The 22,203-nt window shown below is 49.3% G+C and overlaps 5 protein-coding genes across 5 annotated transcripts; all 5 read left to right on the plus strand.

The window, feature by feature from the left end:
- Positions 1–461: 461 nt before the first annotated feature.
- On the plus strand, positions 462–1,835 carry GIQ15_02222 (arsenite resistance protein arsB; the record flags this gene model as incomplete). Its single annotated transcript, XM_033549639.1, has 4 exons — positions 462–714; positions 820–962; positions 1,024–1,110; positions 1,179–1,835. 4 exons carry the CDS (start codon positions 462–464, stop codon positions 1,833–1,835), a joined length of 1,140 nt encoding a protein of 379 aa, XP_033406800.1.
- Positions 1,836–4,469: 2,634 nt separating this feature from the next.
- Positions 4,470–5,224, plus strand: GIQ15_02223 (uncharacterized protein; the record flags this gene model as incomplete). The annotated part of the gene is made up of 2 exons (XM_033549640.1): positions 4,470–4,540; positions 4,621–5,224. 2 exons carry the CDS (start codon positions 4,470–4,472, stop codon positions 5,222–5,224), a joined length of 675 nt encoding a protein of 224 aa, XP_033406801.1.
- Positions 5,225–6,906: 1,682 nt separating this feature from the next.
- Positions 6,907–10,541, plus strand: GIQ15_02224 (uncharacterized protein; the record flags this gene model as incomplete). Its single annotated transcript, XM_033549641.1, has 6 exons — positions 6,907–7,134; positions 7,215–7,542; positions 7,676–7,888; positions 8,399–9,879; positions 9,949–10,377; positions 10,452–10,541. 6 exons carry the CDS (start codon positions 6,907–6,909, stop codon positions 10,539–10,541), a joined length of 2,769 nt encoding a protein of 922 aa, XP_033406802.1.
- A 2,287-nt stretch (positions 10,542–12,828) lies between these two features.
- On the plus strand, positions 12,829–13,809 carry GIQ15_02225 (HIRA-interacting protein 5; the record flags this gene model as incomplete). The annotated part of the gene is made up of 3 exons (XM_033549642.1): positions 12,829–12,957; positions 13,082–13,624; positions 13,681–13,809. The coding sequence occupies 3 exons, from the start codon at positions 12,829–12,831 to the stop codon at positions 13,807–13,809; spliced, it is 801 nt and encodes a 266-aa protein (XP_033406803.1).
- A 5,565-nt stretch (positions 13,810–19,374) lies between these two features.
- GIQ15_02226 (PSP1 domain-containing protein) lies at positions 19,375–22,137 on the plus strand (the record flags this gene model as incomplete). The annotated part of the gene is made up of 3 exons (XM_033549643.1): positions 19,375–20,812; positions 20,880–21,513; positions 21,588–22,137. 3 exons carry the CDS (start codon positions 19,375–19,377, stop codon positions 22,135–22,137), a joined length of 2,622 nt encoding a protein of 873 aa, XP_033406804.1.
- Between the last annotated feature and the right edge of the window lie 66 nt (positions 22,138–22,203).

A 22,203-nucleotide genomic window follows, 5' to 3' on the forward strand; every position in this document is an offset into this window, starting at 1 on the left:
AATAATGCGTTGAACTTCGGGCGGTTGTGCAAGGATATAATAGCCATATTCGTCATTGGATAGATTATTAAAACTATTTTATCCAGCCATTATGTGGTGTTTCCCTCAGTTCAAGTAAATCGCCCTCGCTTCCGCCGTCGTTGCAAGGTTGAGAGTAACTTTTCGTCCAAGCTCTAAAAATAACGGAAGGTTATATCACGTGGATAGTCTAAATCTTGAAAGTTCGACCAATCAGAGGATCCTGGTGACATCTCCATATGCTTGGCATCGGTGGATGAAAAAAATCTTGGGGAAGATAAAAGCATGACGCAAAGCCGAACGGTTTCGATTCTGTCATCGGAGAGGACATTCAATAACCAGAGCTTGATACTGATAGAGAAAGTATCCTAATACGAATCACTTTCTTCATGGTGATGGCACCTTCAGCGACAGGACCAGATACGGCCGAATTTCCCTCTAAGATGGAGGCGGAGGCGGAAAACCAGAGGGGTACTCCGGACCAAATGCAAGATGTTGAGAAGCTACCGCATGACACTCCAGCAGCTGAGCGAGAGGGACCCACCTCTATATTCAAGGGCCTCGGTGTCCTTGACCGATTTCTGGCGCTATGGATCTTTCTAGCGATGGCAATTGGGATTATTCTGGGGAACTTTGTTGATAATGTAGGGCCAGCCTTGCAAAAGGGGGCTCTCGTGGGCGTCTCACTGCCAATAGGTAAGTTCATCGTATAAACATACCCTACCTGGGCTCGGTTTATTATCTCTCAAAAGCACTTCTCTGCTTAAGACACGGTCAGTGCTAATGGGTATCCGACCTTAGCAATTGGACTGCTTGTCATGATGTATCCAATCCTTTGCAAAGTCCGCTATGAGACTTTGCACCAGGTGTTCAAAACCCGTGAGATATGGATCCAGATGGGCTTCAGTATATTTATCAACTGGATTATTGCTCCTCTTCTTATGGTAAGAACATCCTGAATTGATTTAATCTGTCAAATCATTTGCTAACGAAGATCATTTGAAGTTGGCACTCGCATGGGCATTTTTACCGGATGAGCCCGAACTCAGAGAGGGACTAATCCTGGTCGGCCTAGCTAGGTGTATTGCGATGGTATGTCTATGACTGTATTCTCCTTGTTTTCGTGTAGCAATAATCGTTGACTAATGGTTTCTCTTTAGGTCCTTATCTGGACAGGCCTTGCTGGAGGGGACAATGAATATTGTGCAATCCTGGTCGCCGTCAACTCCTTATTGCAGATGGTGCTTTTTGCCCCCCTGGCGCTATTATTTATCAAAATAATCAGCCATTCGGAAAGCACGATTCCCCTGTCTTATCCCGTCGTTGCAAAGAGTGTTGCTGTATTCCTCGGAATACCTCTTGGTGCTGCAATAGTCACCCGGTTTACGCTGCGGAAGATTACTGGTCCTGCCTGGTACGACAACGTGTTCGTCAAATGGCTGAGTCCATGGTCCTTGATCGGGCTCTTATTCATCATCCTGGCCCTCTTTGCTTCGCAGGGGAAGCAGGTTGTCCATCAAATCGTGTCCGTCGTCCGTGTTGCCGCGCCTCTGCTGGTATATTTCATCATAGTGTTCTTTTCCACACTATACATCACTTATCGGCTGGGCTTCGGATACAGATTATCAACCACGCAAAGTTTTACCGCGGCGAGTAATAACTTTGAACTTGCTATTGCGGTTGCAATTGCGACTTATGGAGCAGACAGTAGCCAAGCTCTCGCGTCAACAGTTGGTCCGTTGATCGAAGTTCCTGTGCTGCTTGGCCTGGTTTATGTAGCGAAGTTTGTCGCTAAAAGGACCAACTGGAAGCCTTAACGTGTCAAGATATGATATCTGACCTTTGATAAGCGAGCGTTTTGTATAATTTATAGAACCTACCCAAAATAGAGATAATAGGAACTTAGTTTTACATTCAAAAAAGTTTTGAACGAGAGCCTTCTGTTTCTCATACTGATGTTAGTGGTTCGTGTAATAGTCTGACTAAGCGACGAAAATTGTATCACGTGAAACTGCAGTGCAAACAGAATAAACACTTGCACTTAGGTAAGCACGCGGTGTAAGCGGAAAGGGAAAGGGGTCACCGACTTCACCTTCACGTCGAGGAAATGTGTGGAGGGAGTATGTATGGAGATTGTGGCTTCATCAATACACAAGCATAATTCAAGGATTAATCATTGCATGCACATGGTTCTAAGCTAAGACTATGAGCTATCCTTTCCTCTGACCCGAGGAGAATATGGAATACATGCTTATTCTCCTATCAACCTCTTGAAGCTATCAATCCATTGAACGTCCCGATGATTACCACACCCTCTCAATGGGAGACATGGTACGGAGTACAGGAGCTGGAGTCTACATCACCCATAAACTCAGATTTGGGCAACCATTTCACTTATGGAGAAGATATCTAGTAGATATTTGCCGTCAAAATCGCGACTATGTACAACTCCAATGAGAGTGAAATACTCAGTTCCATCCGACCTCGCATTTCCAGAGCTATTACGGGGTATTACACAGCTTTTTCAGGCTATTGCACTCTTGCACACTTGAACTTTAGGGGTAATCATCCATGGTGGTATGTGTTGTCTCCTTCATGTTGCACTGCTTGTACGTTAGTAACAAATAGATCAGAGCTCTACCTTGGCAATACCCTACTTCGTCTACCTAGCGACATTGATGATCTCTCGCTTAAGGTGAACCCGACCTAGGGCCCATCCTCTGTCTGGATGGCAGATCCTTTTCCACCGGGGACCCATATGGATCGGCATAGACAGCGAGGATGTTCCTTTCCGTGACGTGCATATTGTTCTATCCGGCTTCGCGGAGTCCTTCCGCCCATCCACCACAGGGAGTTGTTACTCACATATACGGAGTACCGCCACTGCTTCTTCCACGTGAAGCCCCGTTTTCCCCAGGAACCACTGTCCTTTCCAGCTGGCGTCTGGACCCTTGCTTGCATGCTGTGGAGAGACTAGGCTAGCTACTAGTTTTTGGGCCACGTTTCCCTTCGGCAGATCGTATAGCAGCCAGCCAAATCAATGTGCTTGGGAAGTTGCCATTAAAATGGGTCCTGAAGATGGGAAGATAAAGCCAGAGCCAGATGAGTCCCTTACACCAAACAGCGTTAAAAGACCATGGTAAGATTGTTTGAATATTGGGTGCAAACACCTACACAGAAGAGGGTATAGAACATGCCGGTGAAGCGGAGGACACTGCCTCGCTTTCTATGTTAAGGACTATTTTTGCTTCATAGCTAGTAGCAGCCTGGTCACGATATCCAAACCATGAATAAGGCGTCACTATCAGATGTACATTAGCCGTATATCTCGCGGGCTCTCTCTTCCAACGATCTCTTCTCTCAGCATAGTTAAGCTTTTTGGCTGCTAAAATTGGGGTTCATGGATAGTCGAATTTGCTGTTGTGATGTACACGACGACGTATATATCGACACTAAGGTCAAAGCCAACTCAACGCAGAACAAACCCACGGATCAGTCTTTATTCCTGCTTAACTACTGCTCTGGCAAACAAAGCTTAATCGTAGCTGGCATGCGTAAACTCGTTGAGCCGAGTTGCCAAAGTTGAAGTATGGTATGGGTATATTGGGTATATTAATCGTATATATCTAAAATACAATGTAGAAAAGCAAGTTAAACGGCGCTTCATGATGTTTATCCCCTATGTTCAACATTCAGCTACGCGATATAAGATTAGTGGACGCTGATATAGAGAATGTTGGATACCACGACCGACCACAAAGCTTTCCAAGATCCAAGCAAATCATTATTTCACAACCAATTGGCCTCTTGACTTGTGTGTTTTCCGGCTAGCCCTCCCGCAGACTCCACGCCTCGTCATCTATGAGGATTCGTCCTTATGCTCGATAGGTAGATTCATTCCAACTCTCCTGGCGCTCAATCGGACCCGTTCTTCCTGATCCATGTCGGCTCCGGGGTTATATCGTTCTAGCAGAGTAGCATACTGCCTCTGTGCTTTGATATATTGCGTGAACTGCTCTGCTTCTTCGAGTTGGGCGCGTGCAGCATTTTTATCCGCAGGTGCTGTCGAGAGGTGTTGCCGGATCTTGGTCTGGAGGGGGGAGGACGAGAAGCGTGGTCGGGGGGGTAGCTCGCGGAGTATGGCCCGGTATATCGAGCGAGTCTGTACTTGTAGGTTCGCCATATTTGTTGCGAGATTGACTTGAAGCTGTTGATGCTGGAGATCTTTTTCTGATACTCGCGAAGATAGGAAGTTTGAACATAAAAGCAGCACTAGCAAGTTATGCTATCTTGGCATCACTTTTAAAAACAGCGTCATAAATAACCCATTTTCATTCGCCATTTCTCTTGAGCTTTCTCTCGCCGGTTTGTTACTTCTCTTGTGTTTAATTTACTCGCCAGCAGAGGTCTTTAAGGCTTTGGTGACGTTCTCGCTGCATACTATAGAGCTGATGGCTGTATTATGCCAGGTCTGCTCCGAGGAGCAAGCGAAATATCGGTGTCCAGCTTGTGGCGTGCAGAGGTAGGTACTCTCAACAATATACAGAGATGAGCTTTCATGTTTCGAGGAGAAAAGATCTATTCTAACCTGCTTTACCATAGCTGCTCGCTGGCATGTTCGAAATCTCATAAAACATCGTGCTCACCGACTATAGCTGAGCCAGCAACCAAGACTGATGCGTTGCTAAATGGCAGTGAAAATTTATCACCGGAACACGACCGTCAGCCTCCGGCTGCAGAGGTCGACGCGGCCTCGGTCAGCAATGCGCAGGCCCCTGCTGTATCTGTACCTGCTCCCGCTTCCGGACAACGAAATACGAAGGAGGATTTCTCCGGCCTCGACAAGTCACCAAGATTACACGAGCTGTGGAGTAGATTCCCCAAGTTCCGTTCTAGGCTACGGGAGATTTACAGCTTGACACTGGAGGAAGAGTGGGTGGAGATGAGCTATGACAGCCATGGACGTGGACGTGGACGCGGGCGCGGACGTGGTAGGGGCTCGCATTCGGCAAGAGGGGGCGGGAGGAGCAGAGGACCTTGGACGGCGGAGAAAGGATTCAATCGCGGTCTTGGAAAGGTTCGCAAATGGAGGGAATCCTGCGATAATGATGGCCCCTCGATGCGCGCCTCTGGCGGAGCTGACGACGAGGCGTTCCGACGGTTTATTGCCCTCGTTCTTGATCATGACACTACGACGGCTGGCTAGATCTACAGTGGTCTGCGTTACTCTTATCACTGAGGCGAAATTTACCGACCTAACGGATCGCATCTGACGAGTGCCCCCTGATTCACCAGCTGCCTTAACACACTGCTTAAACCCTGCTGATCGTGGGGGTTTATGGAAGCATGCGGTTCTATTCATGACCTCACTGTGCTCGCGCAGGGAGGGTCTGAGAGATGAGTCGCCCATCCTATTGGATATGGCTGGTAGACATGATTCGTCGTCTTCTTTGTCTGACGTGCAGAGTACACCGATGTTAAACCCAAGAAATATAATATCCGGGAATGAGATATTATCTAGCCTACAAGCATATTATGCTGGCTTTGATTTCTTACGTCACGAAGCCCTCAGTCCTACCACACGGAAGGCGACCTTCTGTTCCCCGCAGCTGGCGATATTCAAGACCCTAAGCGGATGGAGGGTCCGAAATGCAGGTACTTGTCTTTGGCGTGGTTTGAAACATAACGCCTTCAGGGGTCAACAGCTTAACGAACCGTTCTACATGTACACAAACCAGACATGACCAGCTAGTGAGCGAGACCCGGCTGCTACCCGATAAATCTTCCTAGAGTGGGGGAGAGAGTCATGTATTGGGAATTAAGGGACACCCTCTACGCTCGTTTCCTACCTCGTTTCCTACCCTCTAGATGTGATGCCGCGACATATACGATATTCCAAATAAAAAATATTGAGCCAACTCTATCGAGGATAAGCACGCCCTCGTCAACCCAGCATCTGAGCCTATCTCGTCGCACAAATTGGGGGCAAACGAAGGCTGAATGGAGGCTCTGTTGCACATATTTTCTCCGTCGGGCTGATGTGCACCACCTGCCCCTGACGTGCTGTTGCCACCACCGCTGAAGCAGCGATCAAGCTGGATATCTAGAAATGCGATTATCGTCGACTCCCTTGCCCTCCATCGCTCTCCTCGCCGTCTCATCAGAAAGTGGGAGATGACAGGCCTCCAACTTTATCGTAATGCTACCTGTCTTATACATGAGCCCTGTTATATCCCCCCGGTATGTGAGATATTACGTAGATCGAAACACCATCTCTTACATCTTACATCCCTTTAACCAGCCGTAAGAGAATATCTCATGGCTCGTAGCTGGTAGGCGGTTGGTCTGCTTATATAGACCATCCATGTGACGAAAGGCTAAAAACCAACGGCCTTTTTTTTCGTTACAGACTCCCGATAAGCGCAGAAACCTGGAGCGTCCTCTGTCTCACTAAAAAGTCATCACGATCTTAGCCCTGTTGCAGATCTAGGGTCCATTCGGGGTCTGTTGCACTGCTATTTCGCCTCTCGATCCTGTTTATATATTCCTGTTGCGAACGTTGTACCGTCGACGCGTTGTGCCTTGCCTGGATCTCCAACCGAACCACCGACTTTCCTGCTCCACGCTCCTCCAGGGTTTTTGTCACTATCTCTACTGCAGAGGACGACTGTTATTTTACCAGGCTGCAGACTCTGACTCGGCTCAATCTCTGGCGATGACGAGCGGGCAGCATCTGTAGAACTGTGCGCAGGTCTGGGTACGAAATAATGCAGCATCCGCCAGGCTGTCTTGATATCGATCCCCAGCAACCTGTTCTCCAAGCATATGGGTCTCCCGAAGAGCTATACTTAAAACGCCAGCTGTCTCACACACTCACACACCCGTATAATGTCCTCCATGGACCTCGCCCGGACACGGTCAACCAGCGCAGGGCGTGATGGTCTTCCCTCTGCACGACCTGCTCGCCCTTCGCTCCAGAATCGCACGTACTCGGCCCCGGTTGGCAAGCTCCAACTGCAAAGCCGCTCTGGCAAGCAGGACACCGCTGGATTTTCGGCAATCGCAGAGAACGAGACAATGATGACGGGTCAGGTACCCGAAGAGAGCTTGGAGGAGGTAAACACCCTCTCGCTCCCAAGACAACAGATCGTGTGATACTGAAGGACAGGCGGCTAACGATTACTTCTGTCATCTAGGCTGCTACATCTGGCCATCAACTTCCCCAGGTAAATTTGGCGGTGGTGGGCGCCCAAGGCGTGGGCAAGTCGACGTTCGTGAAGTGCGCGCTGGACCTGAAACAGACACCGCTGGTGAGATCCTCGATCAAGAAGATGTCGATGGATGGAGCTATATATGTGGTCCGGCTCCTGGAAATCGCCATCCACAAGATCACCCTGGACGACCGCGGCCGCATCGTCTGGCCCAAATTCCTAGGCGAGCAGGCACTGCCTCCCATCGACGGGGTCCTGTGCCTGTTCGACTCGACCGATCTGCGGACCGTTTCCCAGTATCCACAAGTTCTAGGTAAGAGAAGAGAGAGCCTAAAACGAGTCCCGTCTCTTGCATGTAAATTATATATGGTTCTTTTAGCGTTGTCTACCCGACGATGCAGCCTCTCCTGATACGACGGACTCATGCTAAATCCCGCTCAAAACAGATGCCCTACGGAAGTCGAGTAATATCCCCTTTCTCGTGATTGCGTGCAAGTGCGACGGCCCTCAGGAAGAATCCCAGCACGACCCGTTAATCCTGGTGCAGACATGCCGGTCCCTTCTAGGGTTAAAGGTGCAGAGAATCTCGGCCAGCATTCCAGAATCCCACAAAAAATGCATCTCGACCATCCTTCGCGCCATCATCATGCGCAGTGCAGGTATGTCTCTCTTTTTTACATATATATCTCTATTTTTATATGTTTTTCCCTATCTTTTTGGCTTTATTCCTCCCCCCACCAAAGAATGAAGTCTCGACTGTCGCTTTGCCCCAAGTTACCTGTCATGTGGCCAATTTAGCGAACTTCGATGCTACTTCGCCAGCACGGCGAGTCAGAAGTGGCCTGTCGCTGTCGTTTCGTGGTCTGATGCCGCGAGGAGAGTAATATATATCGAAAGGGCAGCATCGCGGACTGGAATCTGGCTTATCTCGATGGGGCACTGGTGTCTTCCCCCTGTCTATCACGCTAATTTCGCTCCCGGCTTTCTCCACCCACGCCTCGCACCGCCCAACAAGACCTGCGCTACCCCCTGCTACGAGGTTGAATCCAGTCCCCCAGCGTCGAGTCTGATCACCATCCATCCTGTCGTTTTTTCCGAAGGGGAGAAAGAATGATATATCTGTTTCCCGCTCTGTTTATTGAAGCATCTCACGCTGGCTTTCCGTTTAGCTGACGTCTCAATGCTCTCTCTTGCAGATGTAGCCTCATCCGCAGATCTCTTGCCACCATCCTCTTCCCCGAACCGCACGACGTCCTCTAGCAGCCTGCTACCTCGCCAGCCTCTCCCCCGCAATCGACAGCATACCCGGGCGAGCTCCGAGAACCCCAGACCCTCGACCAGCGATACCACGAGGTCCGACCGATCTGGCGGAGGCGGAGGCGGAGTTGAATCGTCGAGCAGCTCGTCTCTGACCCCTGGTGGTCACGGTTCGAGGTATGCTCGCAGCAACTCCCAGCCCGTGCCGCCAAGAACACCACCCGGCAACACGATATCGAACCGCAGCACGTCGGAGACCATCATCGAAGATTCACCGCCGGGCAAGACCAGGTATCGAAACCTGAGGACGACGTGGAGGCACAGTGCTGGGTCCGACGCGTTCAGTAGCTTCCTTGATATGGATGATGAGTTAGAAGACTCAAGATCAGCCGGTAGCCCATCAAGTCAAACTCCCTCAAAGGAGAAACTGGACGATCCCGGCTCGACGCTGGATGAACTAGTCGACAGACTCCTCTCTTTGCCTCTGTCCAAACAGGACGCTAAATTCCCCGCCATCATCCTCTGCCTATACCGGAAATTCTCTACGCCCCTCCAACTCCTCACTGCCATAATTGCACGCTTCGAACACATCACCTGCAGTCGATCACCCTTACTTACGCGCCATGCGGACCAGCTTAGATTTCTCAACGTGCTCGCACAATGGGTTTCAGAGTATCCGGGAGATTTTGCAGGAGCCAAGGCCCGGAAACGGCTGATCGAGTTCATTGCCTCGCTGGAGAAGAATATTGTGTTTGCCTTTGCCGCGAAGGAGATGAGTGCTTTTCTCGACAAATTCGTCGAGGATGATGATCTATGCTGGGCCTACAACGGGGAGGAATCTCAACCGGAACCTACCGACTCGTTTTTGGATAACTCCTTTCCGGGCCAGTCGGATAATGTCGCTCAGTCTATGGGCAGGTCTATAGGCAACTTCAACCAGAGTGATGTAGACCTGGACCTCTCATCCCAAAATTCAAATTTATCAACAACCTCAAGTGCCGACAGGGCAGGAAGCATTTCAAGCCAGTCATTCAGGACCCTGCTGAGTGTGGAGTCTGCTCAGCGTGAAGCACAGAAGCTAGAGCTAGTGCCGCGGAGCCTTCTCACCAAAACACAATGGCGCATATTCATGGACATTCCAGACGAAGACTTTGCTCGGGAAGTGACACGGATGGACTGGATCATGTATAGCTCTTTCCGGCCTCGCGAGCTCATCCGACACGTCAGCCTATCCGGCCCCAACAAGGGGAAATCCTCTGCCTGTTTGGAGAATGTTAACCGGATGATCAAGTCTTTCAACCATCTTGCGTTCTTCGTCGCAAGCATGGTATTACTCCGAGACAAGGCAAAACACAGAGCTCAGGCGCTGGAGAAGTTTATGAATATATCATTGGTTTGTTTCCCAGCCCCTGTTTATCTTAAGTCCTTTTAAGTTACTCTCGGCTAACGGTTCTAATTAAAGAAACTACGCCAATTAAACAACTATAATTCGCTAGGCGCAGTCATTGCAGGTCTAAATGGCACGCCCGTTTCTCGACTATCACAAACTCGAGAGCTCGTGCCTCCGACGCTACAAAAACAATTCATGAGTGTGGTGATCCTCATGAGCACGCAAAAGAGTCACTTTGCATACCGACTAGCGTGGGAAAATTCCTTCAATGAAAGGATACCGTTCTTACCCCTCCACCTTCGCGACCTGGTGTCAGCAGAAGAGGGTAATAAGACCTTTGTCGGCGCGAACGGAGACCGAATTAACTGGCGAAAATTTGAGGTTATGGGCGACGTTATCCTCTCCATTCAACAAAGTCAGAAAACGTCGTTCCCCGCCTACAATAAAAACGATATTGCACAATGGTTGATCCTGGAAGCAAAATTTGGAGGAGACGAAGAAGTGAGTTTTATCTCCCTTCCCTACATATCCTGCTTGAAGACATTTGCGAATATAGATGCTAACAGAATAACCAGGAATTATATAGCCGAAGCATGCAGGTGGAAGCATCCGCTAGCGGTATTCCAGATCCCGGACGGAAACGATTTGGATGGAGACGAACTTGAACTGATGATTGTTATGATAGTAATGTCCTTGATACGGTCTATTTCTTGTAATAGAGTGTCAATATGGCTGCCAGCACTGAAAGATTCAACGTTGGTTCATTTAGGGGTAGGGAGGATATATTTTTCATATACCTAAATTAATACCTGCCATTTACACAGGTTTCAGCCATACTAAACAGACCTCCCTTTCCCTACTGCTTCGCTTCCCACTTGATTGTCTATGTCTATTATTGTATACCCATCTTTCTTAGTGAATTGCGAAAAATCGGCTCATGTTGCTTTTTGGGAAGGGAAATGGAAATGATGGAGTTTTTATGGCAGATGGTATTTATGTCCTAGCTAATGTATTTTGTGGCATTTGTTTTGCTACTTATACGGAGATTGAATGTCTAAGGCTTCCTTTGGCCTAACTTTTACTCGCCAGTAGAGCTGTTGCTATTAAGATAATCGCTTTCATTTCTTTCGCCCATGACGATCTAGGTACCCAAGTAATACGGTATATCAGTTTTCTAACAACAATCCCTCCCAATTTTTATCTCCTCGCCCACGCTCAAGGGATTATATAAGGTATCCAACTTGAATAATATAGTAGCTGGTAATATATGTGCCTGAAATAATGAAAATATATTTCAACTTGTTGGTTGGGAGTATGCTGTAATTTTAATAATGCCAGTGATCCTTGAAAGAGATGGAGAAAAGGTGGTAGGTATCTTGAGCCGTAATAAATCAGTCTAAAAAGAAGCAATAGGAGGTACGTAGAGCGTAGAAGACGAGAAAGTAGTAGATTTCTACCTAGCTACTACAAACAAACAAGATCACCAAGCAATTGGCTCAATGTTGTATATTTAACGGTCGGCTGCATTGACTGTCAACTGAAGACCGGAAGGCAATCATTAAAGGAAAGGAAGTAAATAAGCTAATGGCGTTTACTTATTTTAAACATAGACGCAGTTATAGGACCCATCAGGAGGTCAATTACATCCCCAATGCTGTACTGAGCCCACTACTGAAGACACCCAATCGACTTTTCTCTTCGCCGATATTTGAAAGTGTCCAGAAGGTATAGGGCTTGGTTGGGATCGCGCTCCCAGCGCTGGGAACACTCAAGCAACAACCGCCGCAGTGCAGCCATGCTGAAAGTAATCTGCCCCTTTTGTAGAGTCCAGCCTCCAGGTTCGCCTTCCCCAGGAACTCCATGAGTGAAAATTCGAGCTTTGACAGCTCATGCATAATTTCAGCCATGCCGTAATAGCCTCTTTTTAATAGAGAGGCAGGAGTCCCGGGTTTGAGAGTAGCGGTTTTCTGCAAGAGGAATATCTAGAATATCTAGATAATGAGCTCCCTTCGATGAAGGTCATGACAATGTACAGCCCAACCTCGCATTTGCCAAAGCCTATAAGACTTTTGGAACTGGTGTGGGTATATTATGAGTAAGACTCCTCGTGGCCTTTCAGTACGGACAATAACTGCGCCAAGGGCAGCGAATTAGACGAACAAACTGTGGGAATTTCGATAGGTAACTCGATAGTAGGCATTAAAGGGCCTCGCCTAAAAAACTGGCTTGATTGTTGTTCTGCAAAGTGATCAGGAGACAGCCCTGATAAACCGGATCAAGGCATGCATGAGAATACGCAAGCAAAGCAAAGCTTCTCGGGCTAAGCGGAACTGGCGGCAGGGAAAACCTGGCTGGCCTGAACAAAGGTTTAGACAAGGCTTATCATCTGGTAATATTAGGCTTGTTCGTTCGTAGTTGCAGGTTCAGTAGCCGGATGGAGGCAGCTCTTTGGATATCAGCACATCTTGCAGGATTGAATATATTTTAGCAGTTCATGGCCTGCAATGACAGGCCCTTTCTATTGGATGTTGGGCCCATTCTCTTACGTGTTCCCTCAATGTACCCTCGAGGTATGTTTTTATATCCCGAACCTCAGGTTGTTGCGTTGTCAACGTTAAGGGGATGATGAGGTAAGCAAGTCACGCGATAAAGTAAAAGCAGCGTGGTCTCCTTCCTAATGCGGCATCCGTCTCGGAAATCTCTCCGACGGAATAACTATTATCCCTATTAATAATTACGTCAATGTTAGGTACCGCGGAAAAGTAAAGTCGTTTAGGGCGACTTGACAATTCTCCAACATATCAAATTATGAAATTGGTTCGCTTCACTATGGCAGCGTCGAGGCCGTTATCTCATGTGTTGTCACGGGCGGTCGCTGGCTCCATATCGGGGTCGAGAAGGCGAAGCTCGCAATTATCGTTAAGATGGCTTTCGAGCGCCAGCAGACCCCCCATGGTCATATCGTCACATCATCGCCCAACTTTGCAACGGCATCACCAACCTGTTACGCAAGGGCGCATAGGTGTTCCTTCGGATCGACGTACTATATTCATTGAGACGGATACCACTCCAAACGCCGATGTGAGTCTGTCTATATCCTGTCATCCATGCGCGATTGCGATGGCATCCCGTTTTCGTCGTCATATCCAAAGGCTCCCGCGAGCGATATAACCAGCAATTGGTCTAATAAATATACTATGTACAGGCCCTTAAGTTCAGACCGAACCATCCGGTACTCCCTGAAGGCTTTCCAGTTTCGTTTCTTGAGTACTTAACACCACGATCTACGCTCCAACCGCCTCATCCCTCTCCGCTAGCAGCAAAGCTTCTCAACGTCGATGGCACTGTATCTGTATTTTTTGGCTCAGACTTTATCACAATCACTAAAGATAGTGATGCCAACTGGGCCCACATCAAGCCAGAGGTGTTTAGCCTAATTACCGAAGCAATCACAACTGGCGAACCATTGGTAAACATTGTCGAAGCCAAGCCAGGCAAGGACGGTGCCGAGGAAGCGGATGGAGAAGAGGCAGTACGATACAACGAGGAAGATGAGGAAATTGTTGGGATGATCCAGGAATTGCTGGAGACCAGGATCCGACCCGCTATCCAGGAGGATGGCGGAGATATCGAATTTCGCGGATTCGAGAACGGAAATGTCATGCTAAAGCTTCGTGGTGCTTGCCGAACGTGTGATTCGAGCACAGTGACCCTGAAGAATGGCATTGAGTCTATGCTCATGCATTATGTGAGTGTATTGCCCCATCCATTTTTTAGTTGAGCTACTAATCCGTCCATATACAGATCGAAGAAGTGAAATCCGTTACACAAGTAGTTGATCCAGAGGAAGAAATTGCTGCGAAAGAATTCGCACAGTTTGAAGAAAAACTAAAGCAGCAAAACGGGCCAGCTGCTACAACCTCGCAAGGATAGCCTAGATATGGTCAGAGTATGACCTGATGTCGATTTAATTTATGCATGCTACGATACCCTTTCCTCCTTAGCCTGATCAACCCCTCCACACATGCTTCTCTTGATCGGCATATCTCTTGCATTTCCTTTCGACGCATGTACGACGGCTCAGCCATCCATACTCCTTGTCCTGTTGAAACGATAGCATATATACGCAGTATAAAAGACGCCGAGGCCTCTCTTCAGCCAATGTGCGCGCCGTCAAGACCATTGCGCGCCTGTCGTGCAATTCTACGTTGCATGTGCTAATAACCTTCCCCTGTGCACCGGGAAATCCTCCACTCTATCCAATAACAACCGTTCCATCATGTGCGAACGGGTTGTTTTCTGTATTTTTTGAAATGTTGTATACATACCGGCTTCACCAAATACATAGTATGTTGAGCAATATTATATATATCATCATCACAAGATATCCAGGGCGCTACCAGGGCCGATAGATGAGATATATATAGTATATGAAGAAGAAAATCCGGATGGATTCTGGGTAATAATGGAAAATCATAAGCTGATCTCTTTACATGGGCTATGGCCTTTTGGGGCCTTGGCTACAGGAGAGGCCTCCGCAATGAAGCATGACGAAGAGCACGAGCACTGGCATGGGACATAGACATGGTTCATTGGAGGAAAGGCGCCGAAAGTCTTTAAGAAAACTACGGACTAAAGGAGGTAAAGCTCTGTCATTGGCGATGCAGATTCTCTTGACTGTTTACTAGAAGGAGAGAAAAGTGGCCGGCTCATGTAGGTGTAGAGTGGGTTTCTTACTCTTGGAACGTAGGACTTTGTTTAATATCCGGTTATTAAGAGCGAGATATGGCGTTTAAAATAGATGTAAAGCATATAAAAATGACAATCGGAGCAGGTCTGAGCTTTTATGCTCTCCCGAAGCTATCGTAGCCTTTGGAGAGCCAGTGCATGTTGAGTTAACTGTATTATTCGTGGTTAGACATAGCCGAAAAGCCAAGAAGACGATCGCCTGGCATACATCACATCGCTCGAGTGCTAAGATGTTAGTGTAAGTGGTTTCTTTTGAGTGGACGGATAACAGATCTCGGAGCCTTTTGCTTTTGCGCTCTTGCTTTAGCGTCTCTTATTATTCATAGTGGTTACTTATTCGTGTCTCCGTACTCCGTACACATGCAATGTAATACCATGGATAGGAAACGGCTCCCTGCTACGCGATTAACTCCACGATTTTCCATGCCGAATACGTGATTGGGGGAGGGTGAAGGAATGGTTTCACCAAACATGCAAAGAAGTGAAGCGGGAAGAGAGAAAATCGGCTGGAACTATTGGCTGGAAAGCGGAATACCCAGTGAAAGGCACAGTCTTGCTAGATATTCGTTTTTTCTTTCTCTGGCTGTACAGGGTGTAGGTTAAGGAGCTCGTACTATTTGGGATCTGGTCGGTGAGTTAGAGTGTACATGGCTGGCCGGAAATTGTTCGGGATACGGTTCCACGCATCCCGCATCCCGCATGCTGGATGGATATAGGATGTGGAGGTGGAAGGCAGGAAAATCCCTCAAGAGGCCAGAAGACTGCCAGGCGAGTTACTATCCTAGGTGAGAAGTGCGAGTGTCGAGGCATTACTGACATGTATTGTGGGGGTCCGGATCAGTACCTTGTACTCAGTATGTTTCTATTCATAGAGAAATGTGTAAAGAGTCTCCGGTGCGTAAGGGCGGGCTGTTCATCCCCCGAAGTATCGATCGAGAAATTCTATCACGGCGCGAGGTGGCGAGACCCAGAGAAGTAAGATATAGGAAGTAAGATATAGCATTAATACGCGGGGTGCAGAGGACTGAGGGGGGAATGTTAAGCCGTGGGTGCATATGTGTGTGCCGTTTCATTCTCATCGTCAAACATGGCCCCTTCCCTTGTGGCTGCAGTAGTTATGCACGGAAATATCAACCCCATATCTGATTCGAGGTCTCAGCCCATATTCTTCCAATATCGCCTACCTGATTACCTCGTATCATGGCGTCAACTGTGCATGCTGCTGCATCAAGTGGAGTAAACTTACGGCCGCCGAGTATAACTACTCTTTTTATTCTCTACCCTCGTCCATGTCCGTGGGATGTATCCGTATATCCTCGATAGTACGCCGGCCGTCTTGAAGCCACAAAACGCATGCAACCCCCCGCCATCATCCGGAATAGTTATTCTGCGGTTGGTCCGTCGGCTACTTGGGCCAAGCCTCGACCACGGCTCTGGACTGAAAGCTGAACCAGGATCAGCAGCAACGTTTTGCTTAGCGTAAACTTCCTCGCCAACTTCCCCCCTCCCTCCGCTCTTCTTCTTTCCTGTCCGTCGTCCCACTACTGTTCGGCCTGTCCCACGACTTGAGGGGGGGTGGGCGAGGGCGAACCTTAACGTCGTTACGCCGCATGGCATGTCGAATGGCAGCTCGGCGCGAGGTGGAGGGCTCTGTTTCGCGTGTACTGTATATATTAATAGTGGGCCTGAAATAAGCATCTGGAGAGTCATGGAGTCGCCATCCCGGTCGAGTGCTAACTAGGTGTAGCCAGGCTCTCCTCATCGACAACAGCCGACGGGGATTCTTTGTTTGCCCTTGGTGAGTTTGGCCATGGGGGAGCTTTGGGCAAGCAGAACCGTAGTTTGGCCCCTCGAAGAAGGTTAACGGTGGGTTTGGTGAAGTAAGATATCCACTGCAGCTCAAGGCGTCGCGGAGTCGCAAAGTAGCAGAGCAACGACGCTGAACGGGGGACGCCGCCGTATATTATATCGTAGGCAGCATCCTGATATCAAGCATGGATGGCGGTTCGAGGTTGGAGATGCCCAAAGGAGAAATGTATCATGTGAACATTCACGTGGGGATGCGTTGCCCTAGTTGGAGCCCAAAGGAGCAACTCGAACTTCCACAACTCCAACCGCATCCCTTCAACCTCACCTCCTAACGATCTTCCATTAACCCGCGAGGATGCAGCGTTTTTGGAAGCGAAGCAAGGAAGCAGAGCTGCAGTATACGACGGGCTGGCTGAGGGGGGCTCACTGACCCTTCTTCTTTTTTTTGGGCAGTCTTTCCGGGTCTATTTTGACAGGTACTCGGCGGAGGGGGGGCTTTTTTTGGGAGGCGATTCTCTTTTTGATTCTCATATAGGATTGTACATATACCTTGGCCACCAGAAAGTTAGTTGGTGCTCAGTTGGTGCTCAGTTGGTCTCTGGTTGGTTCCTAATCGGCGCATGGTGAAGAATTGGAACAGTTAGAGTCTTGTGCAGGCCCGGCAGAGCGTCTATAACTACGAGTCTACAACCAACGGCCACAGGGATGGATATCTACAGACCCCCTCCCGTCTTCTCGCAGTCACTGTAACACGAGGGTGAAAGAAAAAAAAAGACGAGACGACATCAGCATCGACTGTTTCCCCTGAAACCTTTCCTCTCGACGCTTTATACATGGGATCCTACTTTGATACGGGTTGCTCCGTAACTATCTGAAGTTCGAGATAGACCTGGCCTTGCACTGCTTCCGTCTAGGTAGGTGACCAGACCGATTCGCGCCAGAACCCGGGGGCTTTGGCCTCTCCTTGACTCGAGACGGCTACCGGGGACCCTGAATCCACGACTCCACATATAGAAACTGTTGACTATAACGCTGGGCTGAAGGAGCTGGCCGATAGCTGGGCAAAAAGCTGTGAAAGCTGCGTGAAAACAGCAGCCGGTTCGGGCCTTCGCTTCAGGTAACTCCATCTCTCCTAGCGCCAGCGCCAGCGTCAGTTTCAACATGACAGTTGGCTCCCTGATATAGCTATGGTTCTACCATTAACTGAATCTCTTTAAGAAAGTACAAGCCTGCGAAGGTTTTAGGCGCAGATCAAGAGATTCCAGACTGACTTTAGGCTCGAGGCGGGCCCAGGGTTCAAGGAAGAGCGAGAGAACCAAGGAAAAAGAAAGCAGCGGCAGCAACAGCCAGAGAGACGCAGCATCGGCAGAGAGACGGAGCAAAGAAGCAAAGCAAGCAACGCGCAGTCGCAGAAAAAGCGAAAAAAATAAATAGAAAAAAAAAAGAATAGGACGAGAGCTCGGCCACACCTCCTGACTCCTCTAAACCTAGTGCCACCACCATCTTTTCGCTCATACGTCGTCGATTCTGGGGTTTCTGGAGACGAGACTTAGTGAGCCATCCAGATCTACCGCCGCCTGCCTCACGCCACCCACTTACTTCTACCGCCGTCTGCTGTTTCTGGCTCTACTTACATCTTCCGCCGCCCTCGCCCTCGCCCTCGCACTCCTCACACGACCGTCAAAACTACCTTCCCACGCCCGTCGACGGCTGTTGAAGCCCTGCCCACGAGTTCCACCGGCGAATGCGCCTGTCTCTAGATAAACCATCGCCGACATCTTACCTCTCTCACCTCGTCATCGTGGCCAGGTTGTGCCAACATCAGAAGGTCGTCGGCTATTGAACATTCTCCTCTGTACCCTACCCCGTCGCCGACTCCCGCTTTCTCACCCCCATCGCCCTTCCGGATACTTCATACTTGCTCTCCTTGTTTCACACGGCACTTCTCCGCGAGAAAACGATCCAGGCGCCCGACGTCAGCTCATATCATCCAGCCTGGTCGCCCTGTAACCCCTCCGCAACCTTATTTGACAGGTTGCGCATACCAGACGACCTTGATCTCCTTCCTGCATCTCGTCGCTGTGCGTATGCTCCTCTGAGCGTGGGTTGGGGGAGACAATTTAGAATCGCGAAAGATTTATACCCTCGTACGATCTTAGACAAGTATGTTCATCCTCTCTCGTCTCGTCCGCGTCGCCGGCGTCCGCTTCTCAGACTAACGCGCGATGGATTTCCAGTTTTCAGGTCCTCGTTCTACTCGGCAGAATATTATATTACGTCGCATCCTTGAAACTACGGGGTAGGTCGCATTCCAACCTTCGGTGGCGGCTGTCAATCTCTTTGTCAGGCGAGCTGCTGCGCAACCCGCATACTTCCGCCTCCGGCGTTATCATATCAGGTTCATATGCTGACCGTCTTCTTTCGTCTCAGCTTAGATCTATTGTAACTCCTTCGGTGATTTCCCTGGCGCGTGTCGCCAGTGGTAGCGCCCTCTCAACTTTCCCCAGATCGGGGTTGACGCACGTGTGAGTGTTACTAGCCACGCGACGTTTTCAAGTCTCTTGTCGCGAACCTATCGCGACAGCCTACAGATCGAAGGAAAATATTATCTACATGAAGACGTCATACTGTGGCGTTCATCAGAGATCGATTTGATTTATGTTGCAGCTTCGGTCGGGACCATTCTAACCTTTCTATTCGCCCTAGTGAGAGATATTACCATTTGTCGACACATGCGAGCAGGCCCTCTTGTTTTGAATCCGGGGACTTACTTGGACCTTGGATGAGCGTCAACTAAGCTACATCCCAAAATTCAATCCTACGCGCTGCATCAGTAGCGCCGTGTCCCTCCACGCTGAAGTATCGGCACTGAACAACACTTGGAAGGGACCCTCCAACCAGTTTTCGTTTCTATTCGTTTTATACTCCTCTCCGATAATTATGGCGGCTTCAGCTAGAAACGGCCAGCCGGTACGATCCGCGAGCGCTGCATTTGCAAACACGCCGGGCAACAATGCATCTATATTGCTGGAGAAATCACGTCCTGGTGTCCGTCGTTCTACCCCCGACTCTGATGCCCTTGCTTCTTCAGACGACGAAGTAGACCATCACCATCACACTCAAACCCAGCCTACACCTTTAGCAAACCAACGTCGCCGAACATCTTGGCTTAACGAAGTGCCCAGCACCCTTATGAGGAAAGCCTCACTCCCCGCCACTAGCTCATTTTCTCCTGTCAACTCCAATCCCACCACACCCGCTGCAGATCAAACATCGTGGGGTACTGCTACAAGCCCTGGAGTGGCAACATCTGTTAACTGGGGAAACGCATCTGGCAGTGGTTCTTTTCCATGGGGTACAGGAATCTGGAATGCTGAAAATCGAAAGGAGCCACCTTCTCGCATGGTAGAGGTGCTCCAGTCGCCTACGAGTTCAAATCCTCCCAACATGATTAGCACATCAGGTGAAGATCAAGGAAATGCAGCTGCACACCAAGGATCTGGCGATCCCCCGATCCCATTTGCCATTCCACTTCACCCAACCCCCAAAACGTACCGCTCTCAGTCATACTCCGTCGGGCAGCTGGACCCAGAATCCAGCAGCATGCCCCCTCCCCCTACTGCAACTTCAAACAAACCAGCTCCGCCTGTCAGCCGCAACAGACCTGCTGCGCCATACTCTTCCGTTCAGCGTCGTTCATCTCGCCCCAGCTTGCTGGAATTGGGGCATGACCCCGCGACTCTGGGACGAGTGCGCGAAGATGATGACGACATCAGCCCCAACGGTATGGAACCCAATAACAATAACTGGGCATCTAACCAAGCACGTACAATCGAACAACTCACCATGGAGAACGCAATGTTGCGACAAGCTGCATCTAGCCAAGCTGAAGGGCCAAGATTCCGTGACCGTACCCTCTCGTCAACTTCTGCTAACAGCGGTTATTCTATGGCTCAGACTCACAAGCTTCACCCGATTCAGGGTAGCGTGCCTGAGGAGTCTGACCTAGCTGTAGACGACTTAGAAGATGTTGGCGGTTTCGCAGGCTACAACAACTCCCGCAGCAATGCACGAAGACGCTTTAGCGAGCACTCGACCAACTTAGAGAAGCAGTTTCCTACTTTTGCGTCCTTGGAGAACCGTACCTTGGAGAACATCAAGAGGGCTCAGTGGCAGAGTTCACTGGGCTTTGGCAGTATCTCCGACATACCCCAGAGTCGTCGCCATTCCTTTGCTGATACCTTGACGAGACACCCCTCCTCTTCTTTCCCTTCGTCTAGTGAAACCCGTGCATCGGCTGGATCGACATCTTCGCTACTTACCCGTGATGAAGGAAATTTTGCAGACAATGGATTAAATGCCTCGTCCGCTGATATTGGTAAGCGCATTGTCTTTGTTTGACTTTACACAATTGCCGTACTGGACGCTAACAGCGGTTTTAATAGCGTCATACGCACCCGGACAAGAAGGCATTCCATCCTCTGGGATTTCAACCTCGCTTCATCAGGCATATGTCATGCCAAATGCCTTTGGCCGTCAACACGCAGCCCTCGGCCAGCCACATCAAAACCAGCAGCTCTTCATTGTCACATTCAAATGTTACCGAGCAGATGTATTCTATATCCAAGAGGGTACTGGCCTAGAGGTCAAAGCTGGCGAGCTCGTCATTGTTGAAGCTGACCGTGGTACCGACCTGGGCACTGTAGCCCACGCTAATATCAGCTGGGCAAAGGCCAAAGAACTCAAGGATCATTATGCCGAGGAGCATTACAAATGGTTGATGTTATTCTCACGCCAGAACCAAGCAGGCGGTACCGCAATTAACCCGAATGGACCTCCATCTTTGGGTGGCGCGCCAGGTAGCGCCGTCGGTGGCATGGGCCCTCAATCCCAACACACAGCCCAGGAACCCCAGAGCGCGGAAATAAAACCTAAGTTAATCAAACGACTTGCTCAAAACCATGAAATCCAGACTCTTCGTGATAAGGAAGGGAACGAAGCTAAAGCGAAACGTGTGTGCCAGCAGAAAGTTGCAGAACACCGTCTTAACATGGAAATTTTGGATGCTGAATTCCAAATGTAAGTATATAACCTCTATTTTCTGCTGATCTACTTATCTTTTTTTTTTTTTACTAACTGTAATACAATTATAGGGACTGGAAGAAGCTCACGTTCTACTATTTTGCTGACTCTTACATCAACTTTAATTCTTTGGTGACGGACTTGTTCAAGATATACAAGACCCGCATCTGGATGTCCGCCATCAACCCTGCTTCCTTCGTCACTCCATCCACTGGATTGCCCGCTCCAGCTCCCGGTGCCGGGCTGATGGGATACGGACAGGATGCCCACGCAGACCGTCGTCGACAGCCCGACTTTGGCCAGTATGGCGCCAGCATTAACCATGGCCTCTCCCCAGCTCTATACCCTGATTCATCTAACCGTGATGCTGGGCAGGCCGGAATGCGTCCTCCTTATCTAGATCCATATCAAACTTTTGGGGTTGCTAGGCAGCCTGATACTGGGTTTGGAGCTGGTATTCAACCCCAAACCGACCCGTTTTCATCATACCCACCGACCAACTATAGTATGATGGATCCCAATGCTGCTGAATTTGGTCGACTAAACGCCGGCGGCCACAGAGCCCATCCAGGTCAGAATGAATGGACGAACCAGTTCCACAGTCTCTCCCTCAATTCCTAAAGGACACACTCGCTAGCCACTATCGACATCGCCATAATCACGGACGCGTTTAACAATTCGACCCTG

This window comes from Arthroderma uncinatum (assembly GCF_011692745.1).
Source record: "Arthroderma uncinatum strain CBS 119779 chromosome Unknown scaffold2, whole genome shotgun sequence".
NCBI classification, from domain to species: Eukaryota; Fungi; Ascomycota; class Eurotiomycetes; order Onygenales; family Arthrodermataceae; genus Arthroderma; species Arthroderma uncinatum.